Source organism: Protobothrops mucrosquamatus, unplaced genomic scaffold, assembly GCF_001527695.2.
Source record: "Protobothrops mucrosquamatus isolate PMUCROS unplaced genomic scaffold, P.Mucros_1.0 scaffold_177, whole genome shotgun sequence".
NCBI lineage: Eukaryota > Metazoa > Chordata > Lepidosauria > Squamata > Viperidae > Protobothrops > Protobothrops mucrosquamatus.
The window spans coordinates 2847903-2866057 of NW_015386253.1; the positions used below are offsets into that span (position 1 = coordinate 2847903).

Here is an 18155-nt window from a genome sequence, read left to right on the forward strand (position 1 = left end):
CCAGCTTGGTGTCGTCTGCAAATTTGATGAGTTCCCTATCTATCCCCTCGTCCAGATCGTTGATGATGTTGAAGAGCACTGGGCCCAGAACAGCCCTGGGGCACCCCACTACACTCTTCTCTCCATGTAGATGCAGTTCCATTGAGGATCACACGCTGAGTACTGCCAGTCAGCCAGCTATGAATCCATCTGGTGGTGATGCTGTCTAACCCACAAGTAGTAGGTTATCAAGTAGTAGGTTATCAAATGCCTTACTGAAGTCCAAGTAAATTATATCCACAGCATTCCTCTGGTCCACTAATTTGTCACTTGGTCAAAGAATGCAATAAGATTTGTCTGGCATGATCTGTTTTTGATAAACCCATGTTGGCTTTTAGTAATGATTTTGTTTGCCTCTAGGTGTTCGCTGATTCATTGTTTGATTATCTTTTTCAGAATCTTCCTAGGTGTTGAGATCAGGCTGATAGGTCTGTAATTTCCTGGATCCATTTTTCCCCCTTTTTTGAAGATGGGAACTACATCAGTCTTTTCTAGTCCTCTAGTAGTTCCACAGTGCTACAGGATCTTTGAAAAGTATGGTTCAGTGGTTCTTAAAATAATTTAAATCCCTCTAGCTTTGTGTTCCATTTGTGGATTTCATCCCACCATGTTTCCGCAATGGCAACAATATCATATCTGCCCTCATTTACCTGGATTTCTAGTTCACCCTGTTTACTGTTCATACTCTATGCTGTCATAAAATCAAAAAAATGTTTCAACAAAATATTATTGGTTGTGCACACTTATGCAACTACTTTATTGTATGTGATTTATTTTTATTTTTTTCCCTAAAGATCTGTTTGTTTTTCAGTTGAATGGTACAGCTTGTATGTTATATTGTATTAAAGGTGAGAAAAAATCTGAATTGATTTATCTTGGTCCGATTTTTTTTATATATCTCAAAAACGGGGGGGGGTAGACTTTTTATATCCACTGTATAATCAGACAAAATCAAATGCCAGTTTAGTGAAAAGTTCTATTTATTAGAGAATGTTATTTATCAGACCTTAGTAACATTATTTAACCCCTTGAGCTAGCTGATTTACTAGAGATATTATAGTTCAACAATGAATGTTTTTATTGATTGATAAACAATTTTATGCCTAAGATGCTGCTAGCTGAGTGTTTCTAGTTGGCCCATAGTATTTCTAAGTGAAGAATGTTGGCTTTTTTATGCATAACTTTTATGCATAACTTTGGATGGAGTCCTAGAGATCTTTACAATTATTGCTAAATTATATATATTTAATGTGATAGGAAAAATTGTTGAATACCTGACTAGAGACCAAAGTTTGATATTTAATCTTTACTTCATTAAATACTATGCACCTTTAATCAAATTAATCAGCTTTGAGGGTGTAGAAATGTAAATTTTTGCCATAGATACGCACAATAATATCTACTATTGCTGATCAAGCTGTTGCAGATAGTTAAATTGTGAGCTTTGTGGGGTTTTTATATTTTGATAAAAGCATAGCTCATTTGGGGCTGACATTCAGGGGATGAACCAGATGTGAATTGCTATAAGTGGGACATTAGATATTACATGGGGTAAATATATTTTATATGAGATCAACCCATCCCAGGAAAGGTGAACTGTGATGATGATGTGCAAGAAAGGTTTTTTAATTATTATAATCTTCACATTTAATACAAACAAATTATTTTGCACATTATTGAATTTAAAGTAAGAAAAATTAAAAATTTCTATGTACAGTACAAATATTATCTAATTTGGATAAGTAAAAATTCCTAGAAGAGAATAAACAATTCAATTTTTTATTCCAAAGACCTGCCTTTCAAACTTAACTCCTTCAGACAGGAGAACCATTCCTTTCACCTCAGCCAGTATGACTACAACCTGCTTACTGAAGATGACCTTGAATAGAATACATTTTGAACATGGGTGCAGCAAAGGATTTAAAGCAATCACCTCTTAATGTGAAATATTTCTGAGGTTGTATCTTACATTTTTCTTGATGTATATATTTAGGTCCTGAACCCATTCATGCAAAAAACAAAGAGAAACTGCAGTTATTGTGGGAAAAAATGAGCAAATCCAAGTACAATGGAATTGAACCTGAAGATATAATTCAGAAGTATGGAATTGATACAGTCCGGCTATACATCCTATTTACTGCCCCTCCAGAGCAGGACATCTTATGGGAAGCAAAGAGTAAGAATCCTTCCAAAAACCCAAATTCTTCTGATATCAATTGATATTTTTGTTGCAAAATTCCTTTTATACTTTCAAAATGCTGACAAAATTCCCAGATTAAATCTTTTTGCTGTTTTCATGAAGAAAATATCTGGTCAGAATTGAAGTATATTTATTGGGTTTTCTTTCATACTTTGTTATTTATAGTTGTGCTATTTACAAGTTGCCATAGGAAGACATCCATTTCTCTTTCTAGCAACCTTCTCTAACCTGTAGCCCAAACACACTTTCTGGGCCCTTTCCATTCCAAATATTTGCCAGGCACAAATGTTTTATGGCAACCTTCCTCAAGCTGGCAGCATCCAGGTGTGCCTTAATTCTCAGTCATCAAATATTCCAGCTCATGGAAACTACAGTTCAGTACACTGGAAAAAAGTCATTAGAGTGTATGTGATTTTTTTTTGGGAGATATTTTGAATGCTACTGAAAACAGAAGCAGATGTGTTTTTGAAAGAAACATTTAATATTAAGTATAAATGTAACTCCCTGACAGGATGTATCAATTTAGATTCTTCCTATGTACAACTCCTTCATTGATCTGAAACCACATTGTTACTTCTCTGTCTGTACAAAGCCATACAAGGGTCATAGATGAGTCAGTTAACATTGCAAGTTAACACAATAATCCTCATGGAACTGGGGGAAGGAATTATTTGTTTGCTGGCTGACCTCTTGTCAACTCCCTCCCTCTTGGCCTATTTTCCTCATGAGGTCATGGGGCCTTAATGACATTAGTCCCATCATTCCTTCCTCATCCTAGTTGAACAATCTGAGGGTAGCTCTGTTCCCCACACAGAGTAGTTTGCTTTTTATTGCACAACAAATGTGTGTAAATAGATATTGGCTGACCACAGAATTTTGCACTTTGCCATTAGTTAGAAGAGCAGAAGAATCCTTAACATTCATATAAAAGGGATGCTCATAGAGCACAGGTTTCAAACTCGATCACGTCACATGATGTATTGCAATGTTTTTGCTTTTGCGGAGTCAGGGTGGGCGTGGCCTGCGCATCCGGCCCACGGGCTGCCAGTTTGACACCCTTACCATAGAGGGTACAATTGTGAGAATTAGAGGGTTGTTTTCAGTGATTATGCAGAAGTATTTATGATGCAGATCTATCAAGTAGCAACTCGGATATGAGGATCTGAACTGTTATAAGCTCATATTCTTTAATTCTGTAGAAAGTGGGGAATGTCTTATCTTCCTTCTGTAAGCAGCACTACTAGAATCTGTATTTCTTTATTTCCAAGTTAAGAGAGCAGTTGGTTTAGACATCACTTTTTTATCTAACTTTACAGTGGACAGATCTGGTAAATGGTTCCTAGCACTAAATCATAAGCCTGAAGAAAGAAAGGAAAAACAGAATATTTTAAATACAATGAGTACTTGCTATACCATCAAACAAGTTAAATATCATTTTATCCCAATTAAATAAGAATGTTTTTAATTGTTCTAAAATTAAAAACTGGCACTAATGACTGATTAGTAAAGAAGGGCAGAACTATTCATTATTTTTTTCTTTTTTCCTAGCTGAAATTGCTATCTTAATGTGAGCTAATGAAAACTTCTGTTTTATCATTTTTCATTTAGCTGATGCAATCCCTGGGGTGTTACGATGGCAAACCCGCATCTGGCTCCTGGCAACTAAATTTATAGAAGCCAGAAATGGTGGTCCTCTACCCAGTCCTCACTTACTTAACCAGAAAGATAAGCTGAATGCCAAACATATCTGGATACAGAAGAACTTCACTGTCTCTGAGGTTGGAAAGAGATTCTGCCTATTGCAAACATGTTAGCAAAGTTTAACTGATGTTTAACACCAACTGCAACAGAGATATAATTTTTTACTTGTCTAGACCAGAGCTTTTCAACCGGTGGTACGCGTACCGCTTGTGGTACTTTGCCACATGGCAGGTGGTACGCGATTGCTAGCCAAGTGTGGCAGGGGAGGGGAATGAGGCGAAGTGAACTAAGCCTGAGGGAGAGGCAGCTGCAGGACTGTCTGGGCTCGGCAGAAGCCCCAGGAGCTGGCAGGGCTCCAGCTGATTGGCGCTTCCAGAAGCAGCTCGGAGCTGGAAGTGAACTGAAGAAAAAAAGGGGGGGAAGAGGGGAGAGGTTATAAAAGAACGTGGTTTGGGTGGGGGAAGGGGAAAAAAGACAACTGGAAAGGTTTAATCCCTTTAAACAAATGTTATTAGTTTTACCCCCTTTAATTGAGTCTGTCTGGCTTTTAGAAAGTTTTCTTTGAAGGTAAAGAGGCTTAATTTAAAGCTAAAGCTTTTCGCAATTGCCAGAGCCTTTCAGTCTAGAATTGCAACATTGTGACACGTGACACGCCTGAGGCAGCTTAAAAAGAAAAAAAACAGTTTGTTTCTTTATTTTCTTGCTTTGCACTTGATTCCTGTGTCTTTAATGGTACAGGGGAGGGATTGGGAGGGGAGTGCATTCTTACAACACTGTGAAAGAGCTCAGAAGGGCAAACCAGCTAGCTCAGGAGTCTACAAACTTAGCAAATTTAAGACCTGTGGATCTCAGCTCCCAGAATTCCTCAACCAGCCATGAGGGCTGAGGAATTCTGGGAGTTGAAGTCCACAAGTCTTAAAAGTGCCAAGTTTGAAGACCCCTGAGCTAGCTGGTAGTGGTGCATATTAATAAACATGGTTAAATTCATCATACATTTGTCAGTGCAAAGGGAAAGTGATTCAGCAAAGGAACAGCCACCGAAGAAATTAAAAGTGGTACTTTTTTCTTTTTTTCTACAGTTTGTAATATTTTATTAGATTATAGAATAAAATACAAAAGCAAATAGTAGGACACAGTATGGAGGAAAAGGGGGAAAAAGTGAGGGGGAGAAGGGAAAAAGAACATACTTCCTCTGTTGCAGTAGAAGGAATTATTAACATTGAACCTCAACTTTTTACTTTTCCATAATATTATAAACTATCCATTTCTATAACAACAAATGAATCTAATTAGTAAAACCCAAAATCCCCCCCTTTGTTTTTTAGTCATCAAGTTTTTGACACCTTGCTAAGCACTGGTGGTACTCAAATATTGTCATGTCCTAAAAGTGGTATAATCTGTGAAAAGGTTGAAAAGCCCTGAACTAGAGAATGTGTTATGAAAATCAGTTATTGCTTTGCAGATAAAAATAACAATGTTCTGTTTCACACATACCATACTTGTTTCTATTTCTTCCATAATGTTGTAGCACCAAAAAAAAGTCATGAATGGCAATTGTAATGATTTCTCAGATGTTACCAAATAGCAACTATCTTTGTCCTGCTCCAAAGCCAGGAATGTTAAATTGCCCTCATTTTATCTTTTTTAAAGATTACCACTTAAAGCCAATTCAGGGCTAATTTTTTTGAGAGGGGGAGAGGTATGAACACATACTCTACCAACTCCAATTAATTATAGAATATCTAGAATGCTGTTCCCCCACCCCATAGCCCTTAATATTTCGAAGCTAAAGGGATAATAACCAAAACTCAACTGGTTTATGTTTTTTATGTTAAAATAGTGTTTTTAAAAATCAATGAAGCATTGTTTCTATATGCTCCTATGTTAGTTCCGTAGTCTATAAAAGGTGTCAAATGTTTTAAAAAATAGAGAACAAAACCTTTGCTGGAGAACTTCTGTTGTAATCTAAATTAACTGAAGAAAATGCTTGCTTTTGTATTTTAGGTAACAGAATACTTCCTGGAGGATTATTTATTTAATGGCATAATTTCTCGACTAATGGGTCTCAGTAACATATTGTTGGTGAGTATGCTATGTAAGTTTGCTTATTTTACAAAAAGTCTGTTTATTCCCTCAACGTACAATATCAATCCAATCTAATATAATGTATTATATCAATACATGTGGCATAATGTTTCATTTTGTATTCCTATGAAATAATTTTATATACACACAAACACACACACACACACTCACATAAAAGAAAATATGAAATTGTCCTTTTGGAAATATATAAAATTTAATTTCAATAAAATTGATAACTATTAGTAGTGAAATATAGGTATCAAGTAATTTTTTGCCCTGCAATATTATGAATATAATCACTGTATTTATTTATTGACTGTAAATTGTGATGTATTTCTAATAATGGAGTTTTAAAAGGCAGTCAGATAACTGTTACTTTTTAAAAAAAAATCCTTTTGAATAAAGTAAAACTTTTATTTTCTATCTGAGAGTATTTAACAGCTAAATCAGAATCTGGCATAGACTGACTACATTGAAAGAAAAGACTTAAACTACATCTCTTGCTGCTAATATAATAGCATTTTTTCTGCAGGCCATCTTTTTACATCCTTAACTGATGGGAGGGTTGAATAAAACAGAGCAGTAGAGTAAAACTTAGTGTGGCAGAACAAGTTTTAATATTAACTTTCACTTCTCCCCGAATGAGGAAATATGAAGACTAAAATTAAAACCAGAAAGTACACGTCTTCCAAAGGCAGCATAGTTTTCCTTTAAAAAGTTCTCTTCTTCCAGCAGTGGTTAAACACAAACACTGAAGTCCTGTTGTGAATCAAGTTGATTGATAATAGATAGAGAGTGGCAAGACAATCAGCCTTACAATACAGCTGGGGAAAGGGCTGGTGTGTATTTCAAGTATATTAGAGGAATTTTATATTTTCATAGCAGCTCTAAAGAAATATTTTCAATTAGAATGTTTATTGCTACCCTAATTATTATGTGGAATTGAACTGCACTTACTTCCTACTGATTAATGCTTATTTTCTTGCTTGTAATGTGTGATACAGCTTTGCCCATTCTAGCCATTTTGTGTTTATTTAGTATTATGTAAATCTAACCAATGAGTGTTTGTTTGAATAGACAAAACAAAATTATTCCCTTAAAGTAATACTCTAGCTCAGACATGTCAAACTCACAACGTCACATGACGTTATGAAACATATCGGGACTGTTTTGCCATTGCCGGCAATGGCATGGGCACGGCTTCCACATGATGTGTCCGGCCCGTGGGCCAGCAGTTTGATACCCCTGCTCTAGCTAATTAAAAATGTCTTTTGCCTGCTTTTGAATTATTTGCCTGATTGGGTGATTTCTATGACTCTAATCATTTCTCACTTGGTCTCAAAGAAGCAGAAAATTTTCTTTTTTCACTTCCTCCTTTCTACTCACATTGAATGTGTGAATATGAAATCATTCTGTTTTTACACATGCAGAAATATTTTGGGAATAATGTAGCCATGGCAGAGCCTGCATGTGAAGTTGGTGCTTTTATTATGTATATTCTTGTGCCTCCAAGGGTTCTTGTCAGTGTGTAGAGCAGGGGTCCTCAACCCCCCCCCCCCCCGTCCATGGACCGGTACCGGGCTGCAGCATGCCAGCAACCGGGCTGCACAAACAAGTAAAGTCCCATCCATGGGATGTAGGCAGCACACAAAACCACGCACTGTCCTGTCTACCGAAAAACCTTTCTCCACAGAACCGGTCCCTGGTGCCCAAAAGGTTGGAGACCTCTGGTATAGAGTATCCTCCCAACTCTCCTGAAAGACAGGTGGTACTGAGAGATAGCAACAAACCCATTAATATGGCCTTGTTTGGGAGTGGACTTTAATTTATTATTTCCTATCCTTAGTCCATCACTTTCACTGGGATTAGTTTATTAACTCCTTCAATATTGGGAATGGGAGGAACTGTTTTTCCTTCACTTCTTTTCATTCCATGACTTTATCTAGACTAGTGTTTTTCAACTTTAGCAACTTTAAAATGTAAGGATTTTAATTCCCCAAATTCCCTACGGCTGAGAAATTCTGGCAATTGAAGTCCACGAAACCCAGGCCTAGCCAGGTGTACATATTTTGCCTAACGTATCTTTCACAATTGCTTATTTCTGGCTTGCTTTTTGAAGCCTTATTGTTATAAATTGGTCTTCTGGAGCATTCTTTGAAATTTGCTAAAGGCTGACATTTCCTATGAATTGGATTCTACAATGTATTTATCATGTTGTTATGAAAAAAAGTTATTTATAGATAATTTTTCACCTAATATCAAATGCTACAGTATGTTATTACAAACTTCTTAATGTTTTAATTTTATTCCCACAGTTAAAAAAATCCATTTTCTTCATTCTTTCCTTTCATAGCAAAGTTCTGAGCAGCTTATCATCCATAGTGCAGAATTTGAAGATGCTCTGGCAACTCTCTTTATTATGCTTGCCCCACTGGCACCACTCCTGACTTCAGAGATCTGGAAAGGTAACTTTATGAATTTAGTTAGCTATTTATAGAACTTATATGGGCACCTATCTCATATGGTCCTAGGTAGCTTACAGCAACCAGTAAAAACAAGAATAAAGACAATCCTCCTTCCCACTAGTATCAGACCACTCAAAGGATTATTCTCCTGATTTGCTTAACTGGAGAAAAAAAACTATGAAATAAAATTCTAAGTGCAGTGGTTGAATTAACTGCATTCAGTTGGTTACATAAGACAGCCTGAAATGGGTCCCTGGAAGTTGTTTTGGCTTAGAAATCTCATTATACTGATTAGCATGCCCATTAATTATCTCAGCTGGGGACAATGGCCATTATATTCAAATATATCTGGAATATATCAGATTGGAGACATTGATTAAAAGATGGCTGTTAGAAACTTTATGGTAATAGATGATTCTGCATATAAATGTGGAATGTTTAAAGATTAGTTGATGTATATTTTTGTTTAAAACATGGCAACATTATCTGTTAACCTGGTCAGTTAGCTCAAAATGATTCAGAAGAACAGAATCATCACTAAGGTAAAAAAAGCCACAACAAAGCAGCAAACCCATTTATGTTAACAAAGTTTCTCAATTTGGAATGTGGAGTTTAATTTAAATGTCTGATGGAGCTTTTCTTCAGCTTTTACATGCTATAAACCAGGGGTGTCAAACTGCCGGCCCGCAGGCCAGACACGTCACGTGGAAGCCGCGCCCACCCCATTGTCGGCAATGGCAAAACCGGCCCGATATGTTGCGCGACATTACATGACGTCGCAAGTTTGACATGCCTGCTATAAACCTTCATTCAGGCCAGGCTTTGGAAAAGAAGGTACAGAAATAGTTTCTCCTACTAAGGTGAAAATTTTACTTGAAATCCTTGGAATTATTTTTACTCAAGCATCACAGAGGAACACCTCTATCTAAATTCTTCTTAAATTCATAATATCCTTAATAGTGTCATAATTTTACTTATTGCTCTGATGTTCTTTTTCTCCAGGTAATGCAAACTGCCCACCAATATTTTCTAAGCAATTTACAGAGCAAGACCTGATTAGCTTCAATTCTAAACATCAACTACTTGCTTCCAGGTCATTTCCTGACCTTTCAGTTCCTCTACCATCATATATATGAAGCTTAAAACATGCTGTTTAGAGGAGTCTGTCCATAGGACTGTTGTTTATGAGGCAGAGATTGTGGTAAAAACTGTCACATGTACTGCTTTTCATAAGGGATGATTACCCATTGCCAGTAACAAATCTGTAATTCTTTAATTTTCATATGGTTTATAATGCAGCTAAATAAAAACATAAACCAGGACTTTTGGTTTATAAGCAAGATAATATGTGCAGGAGAGAAAATAAATTTCGCATATATTTCTTCTACTCAGTTATTTCTTTATGACTTTTTGAAGAAAAAAACTAGCAATATTTAGATAGCGGTCAAATGTTATAAAAACTATTTATTAAATATAGATGCAGCCCATCTCCCTGATAAGGTGACTTTGGGCAGCTTACAAATAATAAACTTGCAGAATGGACTTTAAAAATAAAAAACCCAGAACTCCAAATCCACTAACTGAAACATGGTAAGAAAAAAAAATACACTGAGAATTAATCAACAATTGATTTGGAGTACAAGACTAGAATTCATTACAGCAGTATAATTTAAGATTTGATGTTGATGAGAGTCGTGCTACCAAGAAATCAGCCTTCTTTGTTTATCTACTACTAATCATTCTGCGGTTCACTAGAAGATACACTTTTATTTATTTATTTATTTTATAGTCTACTAGGTTGAATTACATTTTTGTAATGTAAGTAGTTAGAATGCAGTGCAGTGGATAGAATGCAGTATTGTAGACTAACTTTGCACACAGCCAAGAGTTCAATCCTGATCAACTCAAGCTGACTCAGCCTTTGATCCTTCAGAGGTTGGAAAAATGAGGACCCAGATTGTTGGGGTCAGTATGCTGACATTTGTCAACCTCTCAAAGAGTGCTGTAAAGCACTATGGAGTGGTATATAAGTTTAAGTGCAGTTGTTATTTTTTTAATTGTAGTGTTACTTCTTAAGGTCTTTTTACCTTTAAACCATATTCCTTGATAGTTTATGAATAAAACCATAAAAATCAATAGTTGGCATTCTGCTAATATTGTTAGTGGCTTGACTTATCTTTATTATCTTTATTACCTAAAGCTGCAAAATATCATTCTTGCTTTAATCTTATTTAGTTAGACCTCTTGGTTGGTTTTCTACTGATGACAAAACTTGTAATAGCCATAATGTCATATGAAAAGAAATGACATATAATAGTCAAATTCTCAATATTTTGTTGAGAATAGGGTTGGATAACAATTTTTTTTTCCAAACCAAATACAGTATTACTGTTGCTTTTTAGTTGTATAAAATGTTCTTGGGATTCTATTCAGGAAAAAGCTCATTCTAAAATAAAAATCCACTTATCAAGTGTAATTAAGAGTATTATTGATAGTTTTTATTTTGATTGTAGCATTCTTCTCTGCAAAGTAGCATATGGAAAGGTGGATGTCCACAGCCTTTTAAAAATATGGTATGCTTCATTAGTCTGTATGCAATTCCCTTAGTATATTTGTGAGTATTTCCTTGCATTTCATTAAACCTAATTAGACTGATAATTTGGCAATTGGTAATGGTGAACAGGATGTGGAAATACATTTCCTTCCTGAGAGCTTGAATTTGAAAAACATTCAGATACATCTAAGACTATTGTATTAAAAAAGGCAACTTGGAGGTAAAAACCAGCTTTTGTTGATTCATTGAATGACCTTTGCAGAAGAAAATTTTGTTCCCATGGATTCAGCTGCACTTTTAGAGCATTCAGTACCATTAAGCAAGTTATCCTTTGAAGCATTTGCCTAACATGGGATATTATTTTACAGGGGTTAATCTTAAATGTTTCTGCACTTTGAAAATGTAGTCCAACAGGACTTTTACTTGGCCCCGTAAAATTGATCTCTGCAATGTTTTCAGGATTCTGTTTCCCAGACAGATATAAATAAAGCAAAGTAAAACAACCTCAGGTTTGAGGATTGGGTGATGTTATTGTGCTTTTTTATTCTTTACCAATTGATACCAGGAAGACTGTGGCTAACTAGATGTGAGATTTAATCCAGATAAAATGGAGCAATTGTTCATCAGGAGAAAACAAATCTGAAATTGGGGATTCAGTCTACTCCTAGTGGATTTACATTCCCACAACAAATCAGATAAACCTCCTGAGGATGATTTGAATCCAATCATATCATTTGTAGTCTTAGATTAATCTCTTATCAGATTTTTTCCATTTCATTTAACCTATATTTTGTTAGAATGTTCTGGAAGTTGATTACACTTTTTTTTATTCTCATATAATTCATCTATAAACTATAATTACAGCATTCCACATTTGAATTATGTTTGTTTATAATCAAGATGTATATAAAAATATGAAATTGAAAAACATACTTTTTAAATTAAAAGGTTAAACAAGAAAATTTTTTTGTAATACTGAAGTACTTTATATCTAAAGTACTTTTTGATAATATAGGCAAATAGCATTGTTCTTCCATCATTAAAGGCATATCAGCATGGAATTGTTTGAATTCCCTCCTCTGGGGACATAAAGGTGTGTCCTAACATGGGATTCCCCCTTCTCATTTCAGCAGCTTTGCTAATATTCCAGCTGGTTATCCTTAATCTTTTCCCTTTTATTGCCTGTACTATAAAATAATAACTACAATTCATTTATATCCAGAATTTTTCTATTTATTTAACCATATTCAATCTTTAGATATTCCATCTGATAAATCCCATCATCTAATTTCTTGATTCTAACTTTAGCCTTTTTTTTTTTTTTTGCGCCAAACATCTTTCCTAATCAGTATGCTCCGCTGGACCAGAAGATCTTCCCATAGTTTTGTAGATGTTATTGTAGGTACAAGAGACAAGTTCAAGATGTTTTAGTAGGAATGTTTCATCCCTTCATATTCATTGAAAATCTTTTTCTTTCTTTCTCTCTTAATTTCTCTTATCATTTTTTGTCTGTCAAGTTCTCCTTCTCCTGACAGTTCTATAATCCATTTTGTCGAATCTTTTTTCTTGTCCTCAGATTTATTTTGCAATCTTGAAGTATAAATTAACTTTTCCATGACCGATAATTCCTGCAAATTTTTCTCCGTCTGGGTTAAGTCATAATTCCTTCCATTGTTGGGTTCCATCTTTAAATCTCTTTCCTCTGGGTTATGTTCGATTGTCTGCTTTATTTAATCAATCTCTTTTTTTAATTATCTGAGTTTTTTGTTGTGTAGTTAAATTGAAGATGTGTTCAGTTTTATTTTCAAAGTTGTTTTTATTTTTTTTAAATATATTTTATTGATTTTTTAACGATCACCATACTATTTGGTAAACAGCATGTTGTCTGGGTTTATATTTAAAAAAACAATCACTAACAATTACTTTCTATAATTCTACAGTCCACATAGTAGCTTTGCTTGATTTTCTCTTCTTGCAATAATATTCTCTTTTGCCAACCTTGAATTAATACAATTCTTATTATTTTGATAAATAACAATTAAATATATACATTTTTCTAATATTTCTGCAAATAACAACCACATTATTATAAAGCTTCTTTTTTAACTGATCATCCCTCGTCATAGATCCTGTTTACAAAATTCTTGTTTAAGTTTGTTTTTCGCGCAATGTTCAGAACATTCTTACTGGTTAAGATTTTCTCAAAGTTAATTACACTTAAGTATTTAAGTCTTTTTCCTCATACAGGCCATCCCAACACTTTTACCTTTATCACTTCTTTAAAATAACAACAACAACAACAACAAAGAGAAGAAAAAGAAATAAGAAGATAGTATACTACTTAAAATACATGTTTCTCTTAGGCTAATGTACATTTATATCCAACATTTTTCTTTTCTTTTTAATCATATTCAAACTTATATTTAATCTTTAAATGTTCCATTTAATAAATCCAATTATCTAATCTTTTAGATCTGTTCAAAACATTTTTATCCATTGAAGTTTTCTCAAGATCAATTACACTTAAGTACCTAAGGCAGGGGTCGGCAACCTTAAACACTCAAAGAGCCACTTGAACCCGTTTCTCACAGAAAATAAAACATTGGGAGCTACAAAACCCTTTTGACATCTAAAATGAAGATAACACTGCATATATCCTTTTTTATCTTTATGCTATGTATAAAAAAACTATAGTGTGTTGCATTTATGAAATCAATGAACTGCTACAAAGAAAACAAATTTTTATGCCGGAGAAAGAGGGCAAAAAAACCCCTTTCTCCTTCATCCCAACAGGTGAAAACAATTTTAGTAGCTTATCTACCATCTTTAAATACAGCATAATTATCCCCATACCTCATCTCTTAATTTTAAAAAAAATCAAAATATTTCATTAAACATGCTTTACTAAAAGTCCAGTAAGGACAACATATATTCATATTCTCTCCCTCTCTCTCTCTCTTTCCTCCCTCTCTCTTTCCTCTCTCTCTTTCCTCTTTTCTCTCCCTCTTTTTTTTTTTCTCTCTCTCTCTCCTCTCTTTCCTCTCTCTCCCTCTCTCTGATCTTCTGCTCACCTGGCCAGCTGGCCTCACTGTTCTCCGACAAACTGACACACATTGTTATTGGGCTGGCCCTCTCCTGCCCTTGGTCTGCCAGTCCTCTTCCCCCACTAAGTAAGTAAAAGTGTGTGTGTGTGAGAGAGAGAGAGCTGCTGCTCTCTGCTGCTTCCTGCAGAGATGCAGCAAGGGCAGGGAGCCCACCCAATAAGCTTGTCAGCTTGTCAGAGAACAGCGTGAGGCCAGCTGGCCAGGTGAGCAGAAGATCGGAGAGAGAGAGAGAGAGAGAGAAGGGAAGCGCAAGTGCCTCTCTCTGTCTCTCTCTCTCTCTCTCTCTCTCTCTGCAAATGGCGGAGGAGGACTAGGAGCCACAGGAGAAGGCTGAAAGAGCCACATGCAGCTCCAGAGCGACAGGTTGCCGACCCGTGACCTAAGGCATTTCCTTTATGTAAACCATCCCAACATTTTTATATTTCTCATATCAAAAAACAAAGGAAAAAAGAAAGAAAAATACTATGTTACTTGAGGGGCTCATCCCTCTTAAAGTAAAATTCATTTATATCCAAAATCTTTCTATTTCTTTAACCATATTCAAACAGATGTTTAATTTTTAAATATTCCCTCTGATCAGCCCCATCATTTAATTTCTTAATTCTCATTTTAGCCTTTTTTTTTTTTTGCCAAACATCTTTCCTGATCAATATGCTCCGCTGGACCTGAAGGTCTTCCCATAGTCTTGTAGATGTTGTTGTAAGTATAAAAGGCAAATCAATTAAGATATTTTTATGGGAAGGTTTCGCCCCTTTGTATTCATTAAAAATCTTTTCCTTTCTTTCTCTCTTAATTTCTTTTATCATTTTTTGTCTGTAAAGTTCTCGTAGTTCTCCTGACAGCTCTGTAATCCATTTTGTCGAATTTTTTTTCTTGTCCTCAGACTTATTTTGTGGTCTTAGAGTATAAGTTATCTTTTCCATATCCAATATTTCCTACAAGTTTTTTTCCACCTAGGTTAAGTCATACTTCCTTCTATTGTTAGGTTCCATTTTTAAATCTCTCTCCTCGGTTTATATTCAATTGTCTGTTTTATCTGCTTGCTCTCTATTTTTATTTTTTGAGAGGTTTTTTGTTGTAAAGATAAATTGGAGATGTATTCATTTATATTTTCAAAGTTATTTTTAATTTCTTCGTGGTTTGAGATCGGTGTTGTTTGAATTAGTTGCAACATAGCATACATTTTCTCCTGGAAAGTATTTGTTTTTTCTTGGTATATTCTTTCTGCAGATCTCTGATTTTCCATGATAGCCAAAAATCAGGATTTTCCTTTCTCTGCAAACAGCTTTAGAATATGTATTTATAATGCAGAAAGGTCAATATTTTTTCTAAGGTTTATCATTCTTGCTTTGTAGGTAGCCCAAAATGTTTTCTTTTTTGTCACAGCTGTTCTCTGTTATTAAGACATTGAAGGTCACCAAACCAAGTTATCTTTTCCTGGACTTTGCCAGTTCCTATATTGGAGCAACTACTGTTGTATATTTTCATCCACCACTAGATGTCAGCACCAGTTCATTTTTCAGTTTTCAAAATAAACAATAGCTTTCTTCTGTTTTCATGATTTAAAAAGAAAATCTTAACAAATTCCACCAATTTCAAACTTGTCCAGGTTTAGGTCTTATATTCATTTCATTTCAATATATTTCTGTCCCCCATAAAACGTTAATTCGCCGCTTCCATCTGTAGGAGGGTGGGGCAAAAATCCCCCTCCTTCTCACTTTCGGAGGCTTTTTGCTTCTTGGGGGTTTTTTTCTCCAAGAAGAGAGAAAATCGAAGTTCTTACCCAGTTCCAATCACGTTGTTTACAGTCAGCTTAAAATAGTGCTTTTGGGCTTCGGATGCTTGTAGCTTGGGCTAGACTCTGGAGTTAACCTAGCCTTTCTTCTGCTGGTTTCTGGAGGGCTTTCCCTGTATGACTGGATCAACTGCAGTCTCTCCACAGTTGGCAGGGCACCCCTCCGTCTTTGTTGCCCCTCTGGGGCAAGTTTAGGCCCATTTATGATCCCCAAACAGAAACAAAAATCAGCCATAGAGTGCGGAGCCCCATGATCCCTCGGCTGCTGCACTACTGCACAAAACTGGAAGCCTGATTTTGAGTTCTTTAAGTGCTATGCATATCATAAGCTTCTGCAAAGTTTAAGACGATCATTTTTTAATCAGTTAAGTATTCCAAAACTTGTTTTAAAAAGCAAAAAAGGTCCACATTTTTGGTCTCACTCTTTCTTTGAGAGCCCCAAATAGCAGTTTGTCTCTTTTTATGCCATGTAATTAATCCCATATCTCTGAGAAAGTAAATTTAGGAATGCATATTTTATTAAATTCTAGGATCAAATCTAGTGGTTATGTTTTATAATCCTTTTTTGTTTTTAAAACACAGAGCCATCAACCTTCTTTTCAGCTAAATGCATGATTTTCTAATAGTAAAATGATTATATATTTTTTCACCTCCCACTCTTTCGATGTAATCTCAGATTCTTTGAATGTTCAGTTTTTGGGTTATTAGCTCATCAGTATAAAACAAGCTACCAGCATTTTCACTCTAGCATCTGTAAAACTTAATTAAACAATCTATAAAAATGTTTTGGTAGTGCTTTGTTCTCCAAGCTTGTTTCAATTTAGTTTCTGAATGTTTTGTTACCAGATTAGGTAACATCACCAGCAGGATTTTCTTGTCCTATTTTCCTTAGCTTATAAATTGCCAGACTGGTAAGTTGGTCATATGATTGTTGTTCGTTTGGAGCTATATTTAAATTCTGAGCAGCTGATTGGCTCTCTTGTTGATTGGTAGTTCAAAACCAGACCATTTGAACTATCAGTCAACAAGAGAATCAATCAACTGCTCAGAATTTAAATATATCTCCAAACGAACAACCAATCACATGGCCAACTGATCACCCTGGCATGTAAGACAGTTATAAGCTAAGGAAAATAGGACAAGAAAATCCTGCTGGTGATGTTACCTAGTCTGGTAACGAAATATTCAGAAACTAAATTGGAAAGCAAATCACTGCCAAAATCTAAAACCCGAGCTACAAGTATTTTCTATTATTTCAAAATATAAAAATGTTTTCCTTAATATAAGTAATCTATTGATATTACATTTCAGGATTGTCACATGTTCCAAATAAACTCTGTACTCATCATCACTGGGACAAAGATATACTGCAGCAGCCTTGGCCCACGGTAGATCCTGAATATTTTCAACTGCCAGACATAGTAGAAGTGTCAGTACTGGTGAGTAAATGTATTTTTATTTCAAGAGTGACCAACAAGATATGTATAAATATTCTTGAATACTCATCACCTCAAATTAACTGGGGAAGTATGTGGATGTATGCCTTGTTGCTCATTGTCTTGGAACACTTAGTGCTGCCAAATTGTTAAAGCTAAGCAGACAGTTTGGAATAGAGACCACTGGACTTTATTACCTTCCCAAACATATGTTTCCTCTAAAGCTCAGGAAAATGAGAAGTGCTTAAAAATACATTGCCTTAAAGAACTGAGTTTTTATTATTGTTTTCTGGCCACTGCATGTTATTGTTTTTAAGTTGCATTAATATGAAAATGTATCTCCCTGAAGTAATAGGTTTGGGACAGTGTCTAAATACAAATTCGTAATCTTGTGGAAAACGAAAGAACTCTTATGAATTCCGGAGGGGTTAACAGAGAAGTTTAATTGCGCAAGGTCCAGAGCATATTAGAGATAGGCAATTCTGAACAAAGAGGGCGTGATTAGACTTCAGTTTTTATACTACCCTCCTTTCAGGAACAAAGGGCTACACATTGAAATACACACTGATACATTAGAAGCGTTTCTCACAGGCATAGAATGGAAGGTTTTGCTACATACAAAGTATCCATGTGCAGAGCGCATTAGGTTGCCACATATTACTGACAGAGAACTTTCCCAGTGAATGTTCCCAGTGATTATGCATTACATCATTGTTCTAGCAATTATGCAGACACATCATTATTGCAGTTATGCAGACAAATCATTATTCTAATAA

The 18155-nt window shown here is 35.3% G+C and overlaps 1 protein-coding gene across 1 annotated transcript in view; it reads left to right on the forward strand.

Moving 5' to 3' along the window:
- Window positions 1–18155, forward strand: part of LARS2 (leucyl-tRNA synthetase 2, mitochondrial) — a 92714-nt gene that overhangs the window by 64752 nt on the left and 9807 nt on the right. Inside the window, exons 16-20 of the mRNA XM_015822945.1 lie at window positions 2033–2215; window positions 3848–4017; window positions 5945–6022; window positions 8379–8490; window positions 17255–17382. Of these exons, the coding sequence (XP_015678431.1) occupies window positions 2033–2215; window positions 3848–4017; window positions 5945–6022; window positions 8379–8490; window positions 17255–17382 (671 nt within the window). The remainder of the gene's footprint in view (window positions 1–2032; window positions 2216–3847; window positions 4018–5944; window positions 6023–8378; window positions 8491–17254; window positions 17383–18155) is intronic.